General features: G+C 35.8%; 2 protein-coding genes across 2 annotated transcripts in view; one reads left to right on the plus strand and one right to left on the minus strand.

Moving 5' to 3' along the window:
• The first annotated feature begins 3,184 nt into the window (after positions 1–3,184).
• The window catches only part of LOC129758005 (acetylcholine receptor subunit alpha-like 2), a 205,091-nt gene continuing 184,550 nt past the window's right edge, over positions 3,185–23,725 (plus strand). Inside the window, exon 1 of the mRNA XM_055755424.1 lies at positions 3,185–3,878. Coding sequence (XP_055611399.1) covers positions 3,660–3,878 — 219 coding nt within the window. The 5' untranslated portion in view covers positions 3,185–3,659. The remainder of the gene's footprint in view (positions 3,879–23,725) is intronic.
• LOC129758006 (trypsin-1-like) lies at positions 20,853–21,938 on the minus strand. Its single transcript, XM_055755425.1, has 4 exons — positions 21,599–21,938; positions 21,295–21,534; positions 21,136–21,236; positions 20,853–21,072 (listed from the first exon to the last, which is right to left on the minus strand). Exons 1-4 carry the CDS (start codon positions 21,893–21,895, stop codon positions 20,880–20,882), a joined length of 831 nt encoding a protein of 276 aa, XP_055611400.1. The 5' UTR covers positions 21,896–21,938; the 3' UTR covers positions 20,853–20,879.

The following is a 23,725-nucleotide window of genomic DNA, read 5'->3' on the forward strand; positions in this document are numbered from 1 at the left end:
TTTTTTTGGGTTTCAAAATACCGATAGAAATGTGGCATCACTGGTTAGAGAAACAAGAGATATCAATAGCGGGAAAGATCACATGCGGGATATACATTGTGTTTTCGATAGAAGGTCCAGCAGTTGATCGGCAGAGCTCGATTGCTCGGGTTCGCCGGTTTCATCACGTTCACCGTGGTGGAATTGGCTAACGCGCCGTTGTACTGAAGCGGAGATTGCAGGTTCAAGTCCTGTCGGTGAGCCGTTGTATCTTTTTCGAAAAATTCATGATATTTACGGCTTATGTTCTTTCGTTCTTTGATAGCTTATGTTTCTTTAATTCTTTCCGTCTTCTACGCAAAAAAAAACCCTGAATCCTTTAATAGGGGCTCCCATACCAAATTACCAGAAATTTTACAAAACTCGATCCATTTTTGGAAACTTCTGAACCAATCAACGTGAAATTTTGTGAGCAGCCGTTTTCGATACCGAAAATGGTTTTTTGTAATAGTTTCAAACCCCTCCAAATTCAAAAAGGGGAGCTCTCATACAAAATTAATTTAAAAAAATGACAAAATTTTAACACATTTTGAATTGACAAACAAGCTTGAACCAAACTGGATGACAAATTGTAATGATAGACGCTTTCCATTTTAATGAAAGTAGACCCATACATTTGTAGGATTTAGCAGTCGATCGGATTGGATAAAACCAACTACACGACGGGTAAATAAATTGTGGTTTAATTAGCATAAAATTCGTTCCTAAGTACCATCTTATTCTAAGTCATGGCATGCTGAGGTTTTCTGTCGTTTTTCGGAACTATATGTTCAACAATATTCGATAAATCTAACATACATATTTTTTACAAAAACAATGGCTTAGTGTTTAACTGTTGTTGTGTTGTAGATCCCTCCAATTTTTCTTAAGGGTAGCTCCTTTAACCTTCAAACTATAAAGTTATGTTTAGACTCAAAACAATCTGGAAGCTCACCATGCTAGCTCTAGAAGCTCGCCATGAAAAGTATTTCGCTTTGAATAATGTTGAAATTTAATTTAAATGGAAGTATATTTAAACTATAATAATTTTAACGCACCTTATTTTTCCATGGAAGGGGTAGCAAAGCACACTGGGTTAGCTAGTATATATTTAAAAATGAAAATGTTTGTTTGTCTGTTCCCTGCAATGTGGAATTTGGCATGCAAGAGTTTATGGGGTTGGAGATGGTTTCTAAAATACTTTCAAACTGTTACTTTGATTTATCGGCCTAGCGGTGAAAAGTGATGTCCTTTTTAGTAGGGACATCTAAAGATTATGAAATTTTTTATATAGATGGATAGAAGGTTAGAAGAAATGAAAGATGGTGAAAATGAGCGGGTAGAATTTGTTTAGAAGCATTACCATCACATACCAAATTTTTGTTCCTCACGAGCCTACTACTATGAAGTGGTAGATACAGATAGAGTTGCATCTACCACCACACATTAGTAGGCTTAGCGTGGTCCGCCCCACAAGTGAAAACTTGTAGTGCGGACGAACAAAAAGATGGTATGTGATCGCTCAGATAAGCTCCCTTTAACTCAGAAACGCATCTATCGATGTTTAAGTCTTCTCAGTTTGTTATCTTCGCATTCGTTACATGCGGGGTTTGCATGCGAAACGGTACGGTCGATAGTCTGATAGTGACCAACCACCGATGCTATGATGTCGTGTTTTTATTTCTTTTTGGCCAAAGTTGTTTAATTTTATGAAGAGATTAACCACCGTAATTTTTGTTTGTTACTTTGATTTATCGGCCTAGCGGTGAAAAGTGATGTCCTTTTTAGTAGGGACATCTAAAGATTATGAAATTTTTTTATATAGATGGATAGAAGGTTAGAAGAAATGAAAGATGGTGAAAATGAGCGGGTAGAATTTGTTTAGAAGCATTACCATCACATACCAAATTTTTGTTCCTCACGCAACTCTATCTGTATCTACCACTTCATAGTAGTAGGCTCGTGAGGAACAAAAATTTGGTATGTGATGGTAATGCTTCTAAACAAATTCTACCCGCTCATTTTCACCATCTTTCATTTCTTCTAACCTTCTATCCATCTATATAAAAAATTTCATAATCTTTAGATGTCCCTACTAAAAAGGACATCACTTTTCACCGCTAGGCCGATAAATCAAAGTAACAAACAAAAATTACGGTGGTTAATCTCTTCATAAAATATACTTTCAAACTTCTCCGAAAAGAGTGGAGGCTCCCATTCAAAATTAACAAAAATATGACATAATTTGAACAATTTTAAGATAAGTACTTCTAAACCGATCAACGTTAAACTTGGAGTTTATTCGTTTTCAAGACCGGGAATGGTTTCTAAAATACTATCAAAAGGTTCCAAATTCAAAAAAGTGGGGCTCCCACACAAAATTTTCAAAAATTTACAAATCTTTAACAGTCCTTGAAGGATTCTCCTTCAAATTTCAAATTCATCTATGCTTTAAACCTTCAAGTTAAATTGAGACTCAAGCCAATCTAGAAGCTCATATGCCATTGAAAAAGTTTGCTTCTGAATAATGCTGAAATTAAATTAAAACTGAAGTTGTTTTTAATTATAATAAATTTAACGAACACTTTTTCCATAGAAGGGGTAGAAAAGCACACTGAGTCAGCTAGTCTCTTCATCAAATTATCAACAACAAAATTCTCATTTATAAAGTTTTTCGTAATAAAAAATCTGTTTGTAATCATAAAAGTTGGATTTTATTGGATTTAAGGAATAAAAGTTCTAAAAAAATTTGATTCCTGAAACTCGAACACACAAAGTGTTGTCATAGTCTCTTTACAAAATCGCATCTAAATTTGACAGTTCATTGCACAAAACAATAAACTTGGCTCTTTGTGCTTGACATCACCCATTCAGCAGCACCTTCACCTGAACAATGTTTTGAAAATAACCACTGAGACGAAAATCCTGGCGTGGCACATTGCCCACGTGAGAATTAGCTCTCCGTTAACTCACTCGCGAAACGGAACAGTACCTACCCGGAGTTAGGGGCATGCGCATTTCCAAAAAACTCACCGGATCCCTTTCACAGTTTTCTCGCCGCTCCAAACACAGCATCCCAAACAAATCGAGAGCGAATTCCGGTCAGTCTGCCAACCTTCTAATACAAACCTTTTACAGCTTCCAGAAGCACATCTGAGTCTCTGCTCCCCAACCCACACACGATGGCTGTCGAATTCCGTGGAGAAAAATCGACCGTAGCGCCTCTTTCGGCAAATGTCCTCTTCTCTTAAGGTGCTAGTTCGACATTCGAAACGTCGCACGAGGAAGGATGCTTTTTGAGAAAGCTGTCGTAAATTATCGCTAGTTTGGGAAATTTAAAGCGGAAAGACATTCTGTTGTCAAATTAAAATGAATTTGAGGCTGCAAATCGATCCATTCCAGTGATTGTGATATGATGTGTCGTGAAAGTAAATCAAAATTTCGATCCTTGGTGCATGTAGTGAAATTGGGGTTTCGCTGAGCGAAGAGAAAATTTTGATATCGCCAACAAAAAATGACAACCAGCAACGATGTCGAGTGAAATTTCACCCCAAGTGAGCAGTGATAAGTGAAGCTCGTAGCAAAACAACAAAAACCAACCCTACCCTACACACCTAGACGAGCGCGGAGTGTCAGAATCGATGGTGTTTCAAATGTCAACAGTGAATCTGCCCTTCCGGGCCATTCTGTCATGCTTGTTGCTGGTGGCCCTGCTGGATCTTTGCGGGGCCAATCCGGATGCCAAGCGACTTTACGATGATTTATTGAGTAATTACAACCGATTGATACGCCCGGTCAGTAACAACACTGATACGGTGCTGGTCAAGCTCGGACTTCGGCTGTCGCAGCTCATCGATCTGGTAGGTTGACTGAAGGATTGGGTTTACTAAAAAAAATGTTCCATTAAAATCGGAACAAATCCAGTTGTATGCAATGTTCTTATCACTAAAGCTGGTGGCATTTGCGGTATGAGGGTTCAAATTTTATAGATTTTGTTAAAAAGTTCCTTTGAATAATTGACAAAATGAGTGTAGGCAGTTGACGCATAACTACCTCCTTTACTCCCATACCCACATCTATGAATATAACCACTTCCTACTATCGTTGTTCAGAATCTTGTGAAAACATTAAAGCTTGGTTCTTTTAGAAATGGGACAGTTTCGAATGCGTGTATCTCAAAAACCATTCGTTTAATCTAAATACTTACTATAAAGGAAATGAAGGTAATCTTATGAAAATTCATGAAAAAAATTAAAAAAATATTTATCGTTTTTTGTAAGAAACAATTCTACTTTATTCTTGGTACCTCGCATCGGCCGGCGCACACTTTTTTCAGTCATGACTCATGATATTAATCAGTGTTTTAAACTTATACTTCGTCTAATCTGTATTTTAGGAGACTACACCTTCCTCCTTCAATTTCTGCTACTTTTCGGTCCTTTTTTAAAAGAAAATGAGGGCAATTTAGAGGATACAGCTGTTTCGAAATTGACAAAACTTGATTATTTTTGAGCTACTTTTAAGCGTTTTAAATGGAATTTCTGCTGGCAATATCTAACAAAAAAGAAGTAAAACCATTATGAGATTGAACGTTAAGTACAATCGATTAGTATAGTGGTAGGTTCCGAAGCTTCAAGATGTGGTAATGACCATGAAATAGGGATTCGATGGAACAAATGGGTTGCAGGAGTACAATATGCGACACACAAAAAAAACCTTATTAGATAAAAATATATTTGTGACTTCTTTAGTGCCCATAGAAGCAGAATCGCATGTGAGAGTAAGCGTCCATCTTCTGTACGTTATTGTAGACCCATTAGCAGTCTTCACGGTACAACTTGGGTGCGAAGTGCACGCAAGTTTTTGTACTTACTTGCACACAACTTTTGAGGCGCAAGTTCAACACGCACCCATTTAAACTCACCGCACTCAAAGTGTAGGGTGCAAGTTCGAGCTCGTGTTCGAACTCGGGTGCAAACCCGTGTGCGCGCATCCATGTTCAAAATCCAGGAAACGGAATCAAATGCAGAAAGTGTAAACGCATCTTAGGTAACTTTTTTGTTTCAATTCCAATCGTGATGCTGTCTTCGGGTAAAATGTTTGTCTTGATTTAGGCTTTTAAAATTATTTAAAAAAATCAATCGGCTAGTGGATAAAATAGTTATCAATGAAAAATCTGTTTTTTGTGCATCTCCCGAGCACAATATTTCGTAATCCCTTTCACGCTTGAGGCTCAATTGCAACCCCTTCCGATGGTCAGATTTTGCTTAATTAGGCTTGTGAACTTCTGGTTAGGCAATGTTTAATTTTAGCTTGCAGCTGGTTAGATTTATCATGTTTTATTCTTCCTATGCTAATATTACTTACTTAAAGTAACCATAACCGAAAAAAACTGTGTGTTTTTGAAGAAAAAGTTTTATATTTCTTTGATTTGGCTCCAAAATTCTGTGACAAGATTGTGTGATGTTTAATACGATTTTCACTGAGAAACATTTCGCATATGGTTATTTTTACAACATTACAATTACAACACTGTATCAATATACAGTGTCAACTTTATAACATTTTCGTGAATTTGATTCAGAAATCCAAAGTAAGTATTGGTATGAGAATTTATTAGTTTGGAAAAGTATACAAAATTTCCAAAATCTGTGAATATTTTGATCTATGACATAAAATCTGTGACGAAAATATGCTCGAAATTCTATAAAATTACGGATTATTCTGTGATTTCAGCAACCTTGAACATAGCTTCTACAACTTTCAACCGATTTTTGATAAATAAGAACTTAAAATCTTTGTTTTATATCAACAGTTCCACGTTTCCGTTCCAAGTTCCGTATAAAACAAATAATATTAGAATGTTACCATCGCAATAAAATTTCTGTTTTAAGTCCAATCGGATTACAATCTTCGAGTGAAATATTTTTCTAAATTCAGGCTTTAAGAAAATTATTTATTAAAGCAACCGGCCAGTGAAGAAAAAAGTATTTAAAGAAAAACCAGTATTTTTTGTTCCTCTCGAGCAAAATACCTTAAAATCCTATTCACGTTTGAGACTCAAGCAGCTCTTCACAAGGTCAGATCAATCTGAAATTTGGCATTTGGCCTTCTGGCAAATTATTCAAAAATGCAAAAATTCCTGTTATGGTAAAGTAACCATATTTTTTTTTCAATTTTCAAGCGATTTTGGTGAACAATCACTTGAAATCTTTATTTCGAATTGATATTTAAGTACAAAAGAAAATTGGATTTTTAACATATTACCTTCGAGTCTGAAACTAAAGCTGAAACAAAATTTTCTCTATAAAAATGCGATTTTTAAATTTTTAAACTATCATAAAGTCACTAATATCAACAATATGTACTGTTAATCATACTCAAAAATAAAGTTTGCATGATCGATAGAAAATTTATTCACCTTTTATATACAAATAAGAGATTTCGAATTCACGTCATGTTTTCAGAGATATTTGAATTTCAGTACAAGTACTTTTTAATTTTTTTTAAAATATCATATTTCGAGCATAACTTAAAAACTGTTCTACTGATATTTTTTTAAATTTCATTCTCCGATTCAGAGCCCGATATCTAGTACGGCATGTTATGAACTTTTAAGAATGATGAACAAAATCTTTCTATGAAGTAATTGTGTAAAAAACAATTAAATAAATAGATGATGCGAAATACAATTGTAAAACAATTTACTGTCCCGGTATTAACAGCGCTCATATAACGAATTAATTGTAGAACAAATAAAAGAAATTATATAAAATTCTCAATTTGATAGGTGTACAATAAAATGAGGCATGAAATTTTTTCAACATCTTACCAGTGGAAAGCTACCACTACAAATCTTCCAAATTATTATTATATTATTATTTATTATTTTTTCCCATTTTTGCCAGTTTTATAGTCAAAATATTTGTTGTCATTTCTAACCCTTCAACATTGTTCGGGTCAATATGATAAGATCTAGTATGTTCATTCAAAACTTTTTTTTTAAGGTTTTATTAATGACACTTTACCATCTTTGTGGCATTCGTGTCTTATTCATTCAAAACGATAATCAAATTAACTACAGAAAATTAAAGTTTAATTTTAAAAAAATCGGCTCATAGAGAAATGAAATATAGCTAAGCAAAGCCAAAATTAGATGTCGTTTTTAAAGTACCTAAGACTTTTTCTCTAGTGGAAGATCCGAAAAAGCGGTCAAAACTTTCATTGGATTCCAAAAAATCTAAACATCGTCGGATGGATGTATTCTTGACAATTCTTAACATCAATGAAACATTCAAATACAGCAAAGCTGTCAGAAGGTATTTTGAAAATATAATTGTATTTTATTTTTACTATTTTCTGTCTGAACCAGTTTCTAAAAAGCTGGTAATACATATCAACCAAATTTTGAAATATTGAGTAGCTTGAATAAATAATCTACACAATAATATAATATCATAAAAATCGGATAACATATATGGCCAGGGGAACACCATCATTTGCCTTTTAAGCATGTGCTTATTTTTGCCATTTGTGATATTTTTGCCATTTTCTTCTTTTTTGTCACTAGAGCCATTTTTTATATTTTTGTCATTGTTGACATTTTGAATATTTGACCGTTTTTCCATTTGTGTCAATTGGATCTTTTTTTTATAATTTTAAATCATTCAAATTATGTAAAATTTTACATGTTTTCTACTCGCCATGCGATTATTTATCAATTTTATGTTTGCATTTTTTAATGCCTCATAAATATAAACATTGTTTCATGAGATTTGCGGAGCGAGAGTTGAAACGGCAATTCCCAAATGTTTCATAAAATCATCAACCGGTGATTTTATGAAATATTTGGGAATATTTGGGAACTATCTAGTTTAAAACAAACAAATTTTCGGCCGAACTTTTTATTCGGTTTTTTGGCCAACATACAAAAAAATTTCATCAACCATTTTCAAAAACCAACCATATATATGTATCGGTTTTACCACCCCATACATAACCCCAAAAATGCTCAAAAAACAGCAGTGAAATTAAATAACATACGCACAAACGATAGAAAATCTAACTGAAGAAAATAATTCATACCGCATTCAACTCTCAGGCATACACTGGCAGACACATTCAATCTCTGTTCAGCCAGCCACTATGAGTACAAAACTCGGTACGAACCCGAAGCGAACTAGGGTACGAACATCGGGGCGCGCACTCGGGTACAATAAATGAGCTCGAGTTCAGGTTCGAACTAAACCCAAGTACAAGCTTGTGTGCAAGTTCAGAGAAAACTTGCGCCTGGATTTCCGCACTCAAGTTGAACTCGGTACATGTTTTCGTGAAGACTGCCCATTAGAATCCAAATTGTTACCGAAACGACTGAAGTCATTAAATATGGAGAAACATTACAGGTTACAGTCTTTCAAAAATAAAATTTTTTTGCATGGATCAAAGGATGAACATTTCCTGATACCCATAAGACAACTGTACGAAGAAGCGCAGGAGAGTCGTGATGAAGACATTAAAAGGTATTACAACTTCTGGTTATTATGAAGAGAATCATCGCCTGATCTCCGTAATGTATAATGTTTGTATAATGTTTATTACTCAATTTATCGGCCTTATCGGTGGAAAGTGATGTCCTTTTTAGTAGGGTCATCATAAGATTATGAAATCTTTCAAATGAATAGAAAGATACACCCACAATTCAACCTCTGTGCCAATCGCGTGTAATCGATTACATAGCATCATTGGTACATGAAGATAAAGCGACCGGTGCTGATTCGATTTGCGTCCACCGGCATTAACCTCCCTGCGCAATCGAATTGCGTGTGTCTGAAAGAAATAAAATAAAAACATTTTCACGTCCCTCTCTATCGCATCACAAGCCGAAGACGGATGGAAATACATACCGGCCAACACCAGGCAACCAGCGAACCGAGCACTGTGCGTGCGTAATAAAGCCAACAAAAAGAAAAACATTCCTTCAATTCAATCCACCGGCAAACAACCACGGCCAATCTGTGCGTGTGTAAGGGAGATAAGGGCATAATAAGCACTGAACTTTTCTACAAAAGAACGTATTTTCTTAAAATAATTATCATGAGGATTAGTTCCGTACTTCCAATAGTATTTGTTATTCAGAAAAATTAAATCTCCTTGCCATTTTTACAGAAATATTTTAGAAAAACTAACTCGGTTCTTAAGTGACGAAAATATTATAATTTTTGAGCACTGGAAAATAAGCTTTGATAATCGTTAAATCATCTTAATCTATAATGTACGCACTGCAACTGTTCCTCAATTTTCACCAACATTTAATTTTTGACTTTTCGCTATAATCAATTTTAAAACACGTTTTTACTTTTACTTGTTGACTCGGGGCGAACAGAGCATAATTATTCGGGGCACGATGAGCGTTTTCTGCCGTGGAATCTAGCAGCGAGTTCAACTGGATGTAGTAAACTAAATGATAGAACTACAGCTTGCCTAGTTTTCATCTGACGATTTGGCCTATTGATTAGATGTCGGAGAGGTAATCAGTAGGCTCGATTTCGATTCCTGTTCGTGGAGATTTTATTTTCCATTTACCATTCATGATCGATTATTTTGATTGTTGCATTACATGACTAGTAGCGGGTGAGGCAAAGCACCAAAAACATAATGTATGAGTGTGTGTGATTTGCTTGGATTCTACAAAAAGTAAACATTATTTTAGTATTGCTTTGGTTGATGGATCTACCCCCAGCGTTTAGTGAAAAATGCATCGATCATGAATGGTAAATGAAAAAAAAAAATACCTTCGAACAGATATCGAACTCGAGCCTACTGATTACCTCTCCGACACCTTACCAATAGGCCAAATCGTCAGATGAAACAAGTCATGCTGTAGCTCTATTATTCAGTTGACTTCATCGAGTGAAATTCGCTGCTAGGTTCCACGGCAGAAAACGCTCATCGTGCCCCGATTAATGTTGCTTATACTGCCCCAGTGGGGTTTCTCATTATGCCCCGACAGTGACTGATTTTCAGCTTCGGAATTTTTTTAAATGTATTTTTAAACGTTTCTATCTACCTTTCAAGTAGAATTCAGTTAGGAAAAAGACTTTTTAGTGTATAAACACGAAACAATGATGTCAAATTATTACTACTTTCGACTTGATCTTCGAAAAGAAAAAAATTGAACTTGTCAAAACTATCATAGATCATACGAAGCTAAATGAAACCTTCAAGAACTATTTGAGGAATCTAACAATAGTTGAAGATGTTGATGCGTGCCTAAAAGATATAACTGCCACTTATGACTCGATTCTTGACGCATCGTCAAAGAAAATTACAAAATATGTCAAATTGATAAATAATTGTTGATTAATTTCGATTTATGTTTTCTCATAAAGTTGAAGAATAACTACATCAAAAGACTTAAACGAAATCCTGAAAGTCAGCACTTGAAAGAACTTCTTGCACACATCTCGAAAAAAGTTGATTTCAAAAAGCGAAGTTGTAAACGTTCTTACTATGAAAAACTTCTCAGTAACACTCCCTATTCAAAGTTGTGGAAAAATATCAATTCAATTTTAGGTAGAGCGAAAAACAAATCCGAGATCACCCTTGAAGTAAATAATGCCCCAATCAATAATAAGCACCAAGTTTACCAGACTTTTAATGACTTTTTTACAAACATCGGCAAATCACTGGCTGATCAAGTTACTGTTGATCCAACGTATAACTCATTAGCAAACATTCACAAAGTTTCCAATTCTTTGTTTTTACGTCCGACAATACCAAACGAAGTATCTACTATCATTCAATCTTTGAAAAATAAAAAAAAGTTGTAGACCAGATAATATTTCCACAGGCTTATTAAAAAAACATTTTGAATTTTTTCGACCAATTCTCTCACAATGTTTCTATCAAATTTTAGAAACGGGAATTTATCCTGATTGCCTGAAAACGGCAAAAGTATTACCTATTTTCAAATCTGGTGATCCTACAAATGTTAATAATTATCGTCCCGTTTCAACTTTGAGTGTTTTTAGTAAAGTGTTTGAAAAACTTTTAATAGAAAGAATCAACTCTTTTTTGAGTGCCAATAATGTTCTCTACAATCACCAGTATGGGTACAAATAAGGTTCAAGTACTCTTACAGCTATTTGTGAACTTTTAGATTCAATAATTGATAACACTGACAAGAAAAATATCTCGAATGTTATGGCCTCAGAGGTATCACAAACAACTTGATTCGCAGTTATCTATCAGAAAGAAAACAGTTTGTCCGTATTGATGAAGTATCAAGTTCCTTAGGGAGTATTGAAGTCGACGTTCCGCAAGGTAGCAACATTGGACCAATCCTATTTCTTTTGTACATCAATGATATTAGTAACCTGCCATTGCATAGAGTACCACGACTTTTTGGAGTACCAGGCACTTTTTTACCCAGGAAAATGTCCTAATGTAATTATTATAAACATGGAAGATGATCTCAACATTCTGCATAAATATTTTAATTCCAATCTTCTCACTTTAAACTTTCAAAAACAAAATAGGGAAGATGAGGGCATAACGATCACCCAGGGCATAATTAGCACTTCACTTTTCTACTAAAGTACGTATTTTCTTCAAAAAAATTTCATGAGGATTTGTTTCGTACTTCCTATAGCATTAATTTTTCACAAAAACAGGAATATCCTTTTCATCTTTACAGAGATATTTGAAAAAAAAAGGGCTATGTTCTCAAGTAACGACAATATTATAATTTTTGAGCATCACAAAATAAGCTCTTATGATCTTAAAATCACCTTGATCTATAATGTTCGCACTGCAACATGATGAACACATTGTTTCTCAATTTTTACCATCATAAAATTTTTGATTTTTCACTTTTAACAATTTTAAAACACGTTTTTATTTAATTTGTTGACTAGGGGCATATAGAGCACCATATTATCGAGGCATAATGAGCATTTTCTGCCGTAGAATCTAGCAGCAAATTAAAATTGATTTATAGAGCCACACCTTGACTAGTTTTCATCCGGAGAGGTAATCAAAAGACTAGAGTTCGATTTCTGTTCGAGGTGATTTTTTTCCATTTACAATTCATGATCGATTTTTTTTATTGTAACATTATACGGCTAGTAGCATCATCCTCCAAACAAACACATAATGTATGAGCGTGCGTGAATTGTTTGTATTCTACAAATAGACCTAGATTATTTTGCTACTGCTTTGTTTGATGAATCTACGACTCACCTGATCATCGAGTTGAGTTCGCTCCGAGATTCCCCGGCAGAAAACGCACATCTTGCACTGATTAATGGTGCTCATACTGCCTCAGGGGGGGTTCTCATTATGCCTCTACAGTGGCTGGTTTTCAGCTTTTGGCAAATTTTTTTATAAAATGCATTTTTTAACGTTTTCATTTAGTTTTTCACGTTTCAGCCCGTTAAGGAATAGGCTTTTCGAGTGTCTGAATACGAAACAATAATGTAACCTCCATATTATAGCTATTTTCTATGGTTAAATAAGCGTTTTCCTTAAGTCGGCCATTATGCCCCCATCTCCCCTACATGTTATTCCGGTCATCTAGAAAAATAATCCAATCCCACAACAGTCCAAAAATAGTTAATAATGTTTTAGAAAAAGTATATAATTTCAAGTATTTGGGAATAACACTAGATGACACTCTGTCGTGGAATATCGTCGTTTAGTGGCGTTTTATGGAGAGCGAAACATTTTGTACCAAGCCATGTAATGTTGCGTTTTTATTTTGCGTTTGTTCATTTACACTTGAATTATTTGATTGCGGCGTGGGGTAGAGTTTCCTAATCGTTGTCTGAAAACTATATTTAATCTTCCCTTTCGTCATATATCCAATCTGTAGTACTCTAACCGCTCTCACAATATTTTACCATTGGCTGAACTTTGTAATTTCCAAACTTGCACTTATGTCTTTGATAATTTGCATTCCTCTCATATATCTCGAAATCTCAGGTTTACTTCAGGAATTCGTATTCATAACACAAGGCAGTCTCATCACCTTCTGAGAAGTAATTCGTCAACAAGCCTAGGCCAACATAGGATTTCTTTTGTCGGACCTACGAAGTACAATAATCTACCCGAAAAGTTAAAGATTATTAATAACAGGAATATTTTCAAGACCAAACTGATGCAACACTTTAAGAACTTATTAAACCAATAAACAACGAATCACCAAACTAGCTCTTTTTTTTTATTTGTATAGAATAATTGATTTTAACTTGTTTGTCTGTAGTTTAGTTTAATGTCACCTAATTTTAACTTTTAGTTTAATTTATTTTAATTTTTTTTTACTTGTTTATACTCTTCAGTTTCTTCCATCGAGAAGTAGATCTCTTAAAAGGAAAACTTTTTTCCACTGAGACTCACTGAATTTGCTTACTTTTTATTACATTCTTCCGCGCCTTAAAGTTAAAATATATTGTGTTCTCAGCATGCGTAAATTTTGTGTTTTTGCTCGTGTTTTTTTAATTAAATTTAACCGGTTTGCTGCCAGACATGCTGAGAAATGAAGTGTCCATTACCAGGGGGCTTTTTCGAGCTTTTTGGTGTGGCGGGAAGAAATATAAAAAAAAAGAAAAAGTCACATATAATATCTGTTTTCTATGGTTAAATAAGCGTCTTCTTTAAGGTGGCCATTATGCCCTTATCTCCCCTATGCGGCAACAATTATAATTTTCTCCATGGAAGTTTCCAATTCAATTTCATTTTTTTCTAAGACTTTTGTATTGAAAAAAGAAATAGGCGACTATTGATGATAACAGCCTTGCTGATCAAGTCGGTTATTGAGTTAAATAAAAAAAAACGAATTGCTTTTTTAATTATTTTCTGGCTTTAAGAAAGTTTCAGTGATGGCAGCTATTTGTAGGTATGTTTTGAGTTATGAAAAAAAAAACTATCTTGGTTAGTCAGCAAGATCTAGCGTTCCAATCCTATTTGGATGCAAGAGGGAATCGCAAAGTCATAATATTTTTTTAGCATAATGAAAGGAAGTTTTTAAAGCTTCAAACATTGAATTTGCTTTCAACGTAAATTGCATCATTTTTATTAAATTTTTCGGCAATTTTTTTATGTTTCCTCAAAAATTTCGCCGAAATCAACTTAATTTTAGGGATAGAAGAATGCAGAAGAAAAGAATTTGTTCGAATATTTCGAAGTTTCTCAAGCCATCGGATTTGCGTTGAGATTTTTTATGTTGAGTGTTTTTTCACTTAAGTTATTCCTGGAGTGAGCAGCCCATTTTCAACCACCTCTAAGAACGTCAAACAACGAAACTATTGAGCTAAATCAGGTAACATTCAAATCACTTGTTGCATAACCAAGATGTGTTTTGAAGGCTAGCAACAAACGGGCAGAATGTTGATGATGAAAATTTTCTGACAATCTCGGGACTTTTCCTGAAAGCAATAATTCTAGTCCTAACGGGACAGTCGATTAAATTGGCGGAATGATTACCTGCGCAATTCGCACACTCGAATCTGGCACCAAAAAGGCATTTCGATTTTTCATGATCGAATGAACTGCAAGGCATGCATCTGGTATTCATTCTATATTTTTTTGTGCCGTGACAAAAAGCCTGACCACGACGATATTGAGTAATATTTTGAATAGAAATAAGAGTTTTTTCATAATGCTTTGAATTTAACCCTGGAATAAAACATAAGCCGAGCATTTTCAAGAGACTCTTATTCATTAATACGATATTTCTTAAAATGTATTCGATAAAGTTTGAGAACGAAGCTAACACTAATTAAGGGAGACTTTGTTTATATCCCAAACCCAATCAACAGATAAAATATCCATTGACTTTTTTTGGTCGTGTTAGTACTCATTTCACAGTGTCAGAAAAATAAAATTCTTGAAGTTTGCCTTAACCCAAGAGACATTTAACAGTAGAAGGCTGATAAATAGGTACTTTTAATTTACCAAACGAACTTTATTGCACGACTTATTGATGGAGAAAGAGAGCTATACAATATTGAGCGTTACTTATATACTACCATCTTACCGGAAATACTAATCTACTACTACTAACTACTTAGCGTTCCAACCTTATAGAACAATCTAATAAACGCAATAGAGTTTTCTACCAAAATATTTATCATCTCCCTCCTTCTACAAAAATTATTTATAATTTTTATTTTAGAGAACTATACTGCCAATATTCTGGTTTGCGTTTAGTTCTTGTACTCCTTCTAATTTTTAATGGCCTAGAAAATTCAATTACATCTTTTTTTCTTCTTCGTTTTGAACTTCTAGATGTATAATGAAATAATTTTGGCATTATGTAATCATTTCGTTTGACAATTCTTTCTTTGAGCTGATTTTTACTAGCTAATTTGACTGATCCATCTACATCAACATAATAAGTGTTCGGACTATTAATTCTCACAATTTTGCCTTCAAGCCAATTCCTAAATGCTCCGTATTCACTTTGGTACCAAACAGGATCATTAACTTTAAAACATTTTCTAGTCGGAAAATATTGATTACAATTATTTTTTTCTTCTATATAATCAACATTTTTGCTAAAACTTACTTTCTTTTTATCTATCGGCTTAGATTTGCCATCTCTAGAATCCAATTTAAATTTCCAATCCAATTCAATTCTAGGTTCAAAAGAAAACATCATTTTTCTGGAGTACAACCTATCGCTTGGCTATAGCTATTTCGGTAACTCATCAGGAAAATATCAACTAAACTTTCCAATGGCTTGCACATATGTTTCGGGTCATTCATTAGCTTCCTTAACGATCTTTTGGATGTTTGCACTGCCCTTTCTGCGAGACCATTTGATTCAGGGGAATATGGAGGACTTTTCAACAGAGTAATGTTCAACGAATTTGCCCAATTTCTAAAAACCTCACTTCCAAAAGGTGGACCATTATCGGACACAATAGTTTTACAATAACCAAAAATCAAAAACATAGAACCCAACACCTTAATTACAGAGTTAGCATCGGTATTTCTCATTATTCTCACATCCATCCACTTTGAATAAGAATCAATCACCACAAACAACGTTTTTCCCGAAACATAGAAAAAGTCGATGTGTAACCGTTCAAAAGGTTTACCAGTATTCGGCCATTTCGAATACTCTTTAGACACAGATCTACCAGTCATACTACAAGTTTTACACTCTCTCACAAAGCGTTCGATATCGTCATCCATGCCTCGCCAATACACATATTTACGAGCCATCTGCTTCATCCGAATCATACCCAGATGACAGCCATGCAAAAGCTCGAGAACACGTTCTCGACAAGAACTAGGAATGATGACGCGTTCACAATACAACAAACACTCACCAGCAGCCTTGCCAGATCTACGGATTTCTCCGTAGTTCTACGGATTTTGACCATTTCTACGGAGGTACGGAACGATGCTCCAAATCTACGGATTTTCAGCATTTCCTACGGATTTTCTACGGATTATCGAATAAACTCAAGGGATTCTGCGGATAAATAAAAATTCTACCTGACGACCAAAAAAAAAAAAAAAAGGTCATCAAGTTTTATTTAGCCGAAAACAGTACATTTTTCGATTTTCGTGAAATCTACGGACTTAAACGGTTTTCAATCTGGCAACGCTGCTCACCAGCTATCGATAACGAACTCACTTTATCGTGGTAGAATTTCAAATCGTCCGGCACCGCGTGCTCGGACCAACCGTCTCTTACACACTTGAACAGTCCTTTATGCGTATTCACCGTCAAATATTTCTGAGAACTTTCCGCCACCTTAATTTGCATGTATGCCCCAGACAAATCAATTTTTGCGAAAAACCGATAACCACTCAATTTTGCAAAAATATCACTTATATTTGGTAGTGGATAGTGTTCGTTACTAATTACCTTGTTGATGGTTACTTTGCAATCCACACAAAGTCTCACACTCCCATCACTTTTTGGCACAACTACTAATGGAGACGCCCAGTCGCTCCTCAATGTGGGTTTGATCACATTTTCCCTCACTAACCGATCCAGTTCATCACTCACTTTTTCTTTTAACGCAAAAGGCACATCTCTGGCTCGAAAGAAAACTGGTCGTGAGTCATCACACAAATGGATCTCTGCTTCAAACCCCTCAATTGGTTCTTCCAAATTCTTCGTTAAGACATCTGCATAACGGCTTTTCAAAAGAGACACTAACACACTTCGCTCGCGATCAAGCTCGCGGCATTCGGCTTCATTAGACACACTGTTCAAAAATCGATCCCTCCACCTAGGGTAAAGAACATCTAGCCAGTTTCTACCAAACAACGGCAGAAAATCCCTTTTCGAACTGACAACCAATAGATCCAACACATACACTTTATCATCACAACGCTTCTGCACTTCGAATTTGGAAACCCCTTTTATCTGCAATTTCTCCCCTGTGGTAACCACCAATTGCACATCACAATTTCGAGGAACACATCTCGAAAAATTTAATCGGAAATCTTTTTCGGACATGATCGTGTAGGTCGCTCCTGAATCAACTTCGAAACATATGCACTTACCATTTAGACTCAACTCGTGAAACAAAGCTACCGATGCCACGTGATTGACACCATGTGGTCGATCTTCCTCCGACTCGCTGCTCGCCGCCTCACGCTCGATGCTCGCATTCAGATTCGGCCGGTTCCGTCCGAACCGACAGAGTCTTGCGACATGGCCTTCACCTCCACACGCAAAACAGCGTATCTTCGGGTTGACACGCTTCTCCTGTTTCAGTTGACCCTCGTGTTGGAATTTCCGAAACCCTCGGCTTTTGGATCGCACCGCATTGCGACACGAATTTCCGCTCCGACGTGTTCGTTCTCCGTCTTGCTGCATTCGGTTTCTGCGGTTCACGAAATTAACCGCTTCCCCTTTCGCCTGCATCCTCACCATGTCCTCTTCGATCTGCTCCAGTACCTTCGCCTTGGCCACGGCTTGGTCGAACGTCATTTCGTCTGCGCTGTTCATCAATTCACCCTTGATCTTCTTATTCTCGATACCAGCGATGAATTTATTGCGCAATCCGGTGTCCAGATACGAACCGAACTGGCAATGCTTTGACAACGCTTGCAGTTCTACGGCGTAATCGGCAACCTTCTCGAAGTCCCTCTGTTTCCGCGTGAAAAATTCCACGGACTCGGCAATTTTCGTACGCTTCGGGCTGAAGTACGACTTGAGTTTCGCTACAACCTCCTCATACGTCGCTTCCTTGTGCGTCTTCGGGTACAGCAACTGTTGCAGCTTCTTCAAGGCTGGGAGACCAATAAAATGGACGATCAGTCTCCGCTTGAAAACGTTGTCTTCGACTCCGTTTAGTTCGAAGAAATTCTCGGCACGTTCCATATATTCGTCGAAATCTTCGCCTGGCACGAAATTATCCAACGAACCAATCAATTTCGATGCAGCTTGGGCCTTGCTGCCCGAACCACCAGCTTTATTCTCAAGCATGGTTAACACGTGCTTAACCTCGCGTTCACTTCGCGATTTTACTCGTCGCCACTGATAAATAGGTACTTTTAATTTACCAAACGAACTTTATTGCACGACTTATTGATGGAGAAAGAGAGCTATACAATATTGAGCGTTACTTATATACTACCATCTTACCGGAAATACTAATCTACTACTACTAACTACTTAGCGTTCCAACCTTATAGAACAATCTAATAAACGCAATAGAGTTTTCTACCAAAATATTTATCAAAGGCGTTTTTTGTTTTAGTTCGTTTTATCAGGCAACTACTGGATTGATATTAGTTGTTGAAGAATTATTAGTAATCCCGTGCTCAGTAATGATCTTGAGAAGAAAAACATATTTTTTGAAATCTTGAGATCAATTATAGCGATAACGAAAACTATAGAAAACTTTTTCTAGAAAAAGTTGACAGTTTCCTTTGCTTGAAAAAATGGTATTTTGAAGTTCATAACCATTGACATATTAGGATAAATATATTTAGTGTAATTATTGCATGTGAGAAACATTTTCAAGTGATGAAAAAAACATTTTTAGGAAACATTTAATTAAAAAAAATTCAAAAAAGTACAATAACTTTTAACAAAATATAATTGTTATTAAAATTACCTAACTACAAAGTTATTTTTCTCCATTTGGTACTTTTTTCTAGAACATCAGATCTTTGTAAAACATACCGGTTTCGAGATAAAGTAACCGCGAGGATCAATTCTTCTCATCCTTCCCCACAGTAAACTTATTTTGGCTCTTTTGGTAGACAAATTGGGGTAGTTTTTAAATTTCTTCAACTCTGGGGCCTTAAAAGCTTTGTTTTGTTTTGAAACTTATCCGTGATTTTCGCAAAATTTTTAGTTATCGTTTACTTGAGTAAACATAAACTTTGATTTTTGTATTAGAAAATTGAATATTTTTTTTCTAAAAAAACCAACAAAGTTTTTTTTTCTTTTTTGGAACCAAATCTAGTGAAGGGTTTTGAGTCTATTTATACTTTTCAAAGGAAATTCTTCGCTGTACAACTGTGTCGAAAAACGTAACTTCGTATCTTATCAGGCAAAAAAGTTCTTAGTTGTTGAATAGGGTTATGGCAGTGAAAATCAATCAATTGAACTTCACTGCTTGTGCCTAGCGTGGTGTTGCATAAGTTTTTTTCAAGTAATACTTCGATAGGTACAAGCAGTAATGTCAGATAAATTGATTTATTTTCCATGCTAAAATACATATACTTTTTCAACAGCTAATAACTTTTTTACCTAATAAGAAACGAAATTAAGGTCATTCCTTTGGAGAATTTATAAATTGTCACAAAACTCATAACCAGTCTCGGTTCCACAGAAGAAACAAAAACAGTGTTGATTTTTCAAAACAAAATAATCAATTTTCCAATACAAACTCAACAGTTAAAACTTACTCATGTAAACGTTGCTTAAAAATTCTGCAAAAAAACGTGGATGAGTTTTGAACCAAAACGAATAATTTAAGACTCCAGGGTTCAAAAAATTTGAAACTAACCCCAAATCGACTCAGGCTAATGGGGCATGGTAAATTTTTTATATCTAGTTAGTTATCAAATTTCCAAAAATGATGGAAAGTGTTCGAGAAACACGAGAATCAATGAAGCGAAGAAGCCCGTAAATATGATAGATTTTTCGAAAAAGATCCACCTTCCACACTGGCTCACCGACGTAACTAGAACCCACAATTTTTGGTTCAGTACGACGGCGCGTTTTCCAATTACTCCACGAAACAGGCTCCAACATGCGTACAAGTCGAGCTCCATCGGTCGATTGCTGGATCTTCTATTCGATACACTCTATGTATATCTCACATGTGTTATTTGCTCACTATTGATCTCTCTTTGTTGTTTATTTATCACCATCCATATCGGCTGGAGCCTGTTTCGTTACGTTCACCGTGGTGTAAATAATTGGCTGACGAGCCGTTGTATTGAATCGGGCATTGCGGGTTCAAGTCCCGTCGGTAAGCCGTTGTATTTTTTTTTAATTTGAAAATCTTTAATCTTTTTATTTGAATTTAATCATTGGGATCAACATGTTATCTGTTGATTTGTTACCAAATAAATAAATAAATAAATAAATAAATAAATAAATAAATAAATCTATGTAGTTGTACCAATGTACCAAGACAGAATCAGAACATGAGATTTTATCTAGTTAGTGTTGATGTTTGACATGAAATTTTGAAGCTTTAATCACGTACGTATCACAGTACTCGAAGTAGAAGTTTTCTAGCTGGAAACAAAACCTGATACTCTTCTTGAGTGATTTTCGGAAAATGGACCAAAATCCCTTTTGGACAGTATGTTTCACATAAAGTTAAACTAAATGAAAGGCATTTTATTTTATTTGAAAAGAACTATTGTATTTACACTCCAGTCGTCTCGCGAATAAAGTCCCGAGTCATAGCATAACCAACACGGGCAAATACAGTCGGGTAAAGTCCACGGCAGTCCGAAGCACCCCACGAGACAATACCGATCTGTCGACCACCAACAACCAGAGGGCCACCACTATCGCCATTGCAAGCTGTGCGTCCAGGCTCACTAGCACAGATCATACTGAAAGAAGATACAAACAAACTTTAGGTTTGATTCCAAGCAGAAGATTCAGAAAAATAGTACTCAGGGGTAACCCAACCAAGTGGCCACGATCGAATACAATATTCGAAATCGACCTTCGGAATATCAACTCTTTGAAGAATGATGGGCAGTACATTTTGTTCCTGAAAAGAAAGCCTCTATTAATGTAGACTAAAACTCATAAGAAATGGCGACAGTTACATTCAATCCCCAGCCCGAGAGCACGGAACGAGATCCTGGAACATGAGTGGAACCAGCATGATCCAAGGCAATCGGATGAATGTGGGGATGATGGGAGTCCAGCATATCTTCAGTTGTACGGAGAACCGACACGTCGTTAACCAAATTCCAATCATCGTATTCGGGATGGTTTACGATTTCCTCGATTTCAAAAATTTCTCCACCTTGCAAACGGTTGCTGGAGCCACCACGTAGGGACATCTGCAAATAGTGTTACCTCAAAATTAAAAAGAATTCCACAATCTATCTAGTTTCAATCACTCACGATAGCCGGATCTGGGGGAGGGTAGTTACAATGAGCTGCTGACAGAGCCCAACGACCAGAGATGACGGAAGCTCCACAGATATGGTTGCCATTGTAACGCAGCGACAACTGGTACGGGAAGTTAGCAATCTCGGCATCTACACCACCGACAACTCGGCCACTTATCGATTCGTCCGACTTAGGGGACGTCAAGTGGTGACCACCTGGCATCCGTCGGTTGAACCGAAGCCAAAGGTCCTCATCTGAACCGGCCGAAACGGCCACGAAACACAACGCAGCTATCACAAACAACTTCATTATCCGACGAAATCAATTATCGACTGACCCATTGCCATCGATAGTATATCGGATTTATTCGATTCGGTCAGCTCGGGTGCTGATTGTCGATAATCCATGGAAACGGGGGCTTAACTTTGACGATGATGTCGATAAGATTACGATGCAAACTGCCTCGTAACGAATGCAAGAATATCCGAACATCGAATGTGGGTGATCTGACAAATTTTCGAAACGATAACCCTGCAAGATAAGGGGCAATCATTAGAACGAGTAGAATCTACTTAGCACCAAATCAGTGAAAAAATAATTTAGGGTAATAAAAGCAATATGATTCTTAATCAACAAAAAAATGGTGGAATGTGCGAAGATATCGTAGTATAGAAACAGTGAAACTTTTAATTTGTTTCAGATTTTATCAACCGGAATAGTGGTTATTTTAATAATCATACGGATTCACACCTTGGGGTACGGATTCACACCTTGGGGTGAATCCGTTAAGTTATCCAGTTATGTTATTTTCAAAATTTCACCAAATCTTGGTTGAAGTTGTTTTTATAAACTGGAACATTCGAAAACTATTCACTTTTCAGATTGTTAGAATTTTAGATTTTTCTTGATATTCTTCGAAAAATTATTTCCTCATCGTTAATTTAAAACAGCCTATCATATCAAATTTAAGAGCAAAGACATTGAAATGGATCCTACATTCTTATAAAGTAACTTAAATTTAGCCTTTTCAATACTGGAGAAAAATGGTTGTAAAATGGCTGTATTTTATAAAACAGAGAGGTCGTCTGCTCCCGGATGTGGTGACTGCCGCTAATTTTTCGGTCTAAAACATTGAGATGGCACCTTACTCAAATGCAAACGTGATCATCCGTACTCGTAAATCAGTACTTCTAGTACGTGTGGCCCTTTCGATATTGACATCGATATCATTTTGGATCGGGTCGTAGTGTTAGAACAACTTTTTACTTTTGTACATTGATTCATTTAAGAACGATAAAGCAGAACGATTTTTTGCACACTATGTTTAAACACTCATAAGATCCCAAGTAACCAAAAGTTCCATAAAACGGTCTCTTAGAAGCTTACTCAGCCCTGTTTTCGGGCTGTATAGCCTTCTACTCAGCTTAAAATTTAAGTTCTTATTGATGCTTTAAAGTCTCAAAATCAAAGCTGAGTAGAAGGCCATTCAGCCATTGCATGAGATTTTGAATAAAAAGATTTTTTTGTAGTATTGTAGGGGTATTTACTTTACCCCCCCCCCCTCTCCCATTGAAATTCTATTCATTTAATTTTTATTATATTTACTATTCCCGTTACTCTTAATGAATATTATACTTACTTGAACAATTTTCATGAAGATTTGAACCTGGACCTTTTTGGTGAAAACTGAACATGCTACCTCTATACCATAGCCAATACTTAGATTGATGTTATCTAAAACTTCTATTCAAAGTTAACTCTGGTTTATCACCTTTTCCGAGTAGGCTTAGTATTTAAAATGTAAACATTTGCATCCATCAAATAATATGCATCATTTATTTTCAAAACGGACTCGCATGGTTCGTGATTAAACGTAAGTTTTTAAATGTTTGATTTTGCTTTTTGTAAAATGTGTGCCTTACTTTTGACGTAGAATTACGTCTTACGGGAACACTATAGGGGTACAAATTAAAATTCTCGAACGGATCTCGCGTCACGAAAACTTTCCAACTCAAGGACATCTTTTCCGGATAATAATTCGGATCGATTGTGTGTTGGTACACTAATACTAATAAAGCGCAAATAAAAATCGGAGCGCAAAACACCCGAGCAAAAAACCCCGACCGTCGACCCAAACTG

The sequence above is a fragment of the Uranotaenia lowii genome, chromosome 3 (assembly GCF_029784155.1).
Source record: "Uranotaenia lowii strain MFRU-FL chromosome 3, ASM2978415v1, whole genome shotgun sequence".
In the NCBI taxonomy this organism is placed as follows: Eukaryota; Metazoa; Arthropoda; class Insecta; order Diptera; family Culicidae; genus Uranotaenia; species Uranotaenia lowii.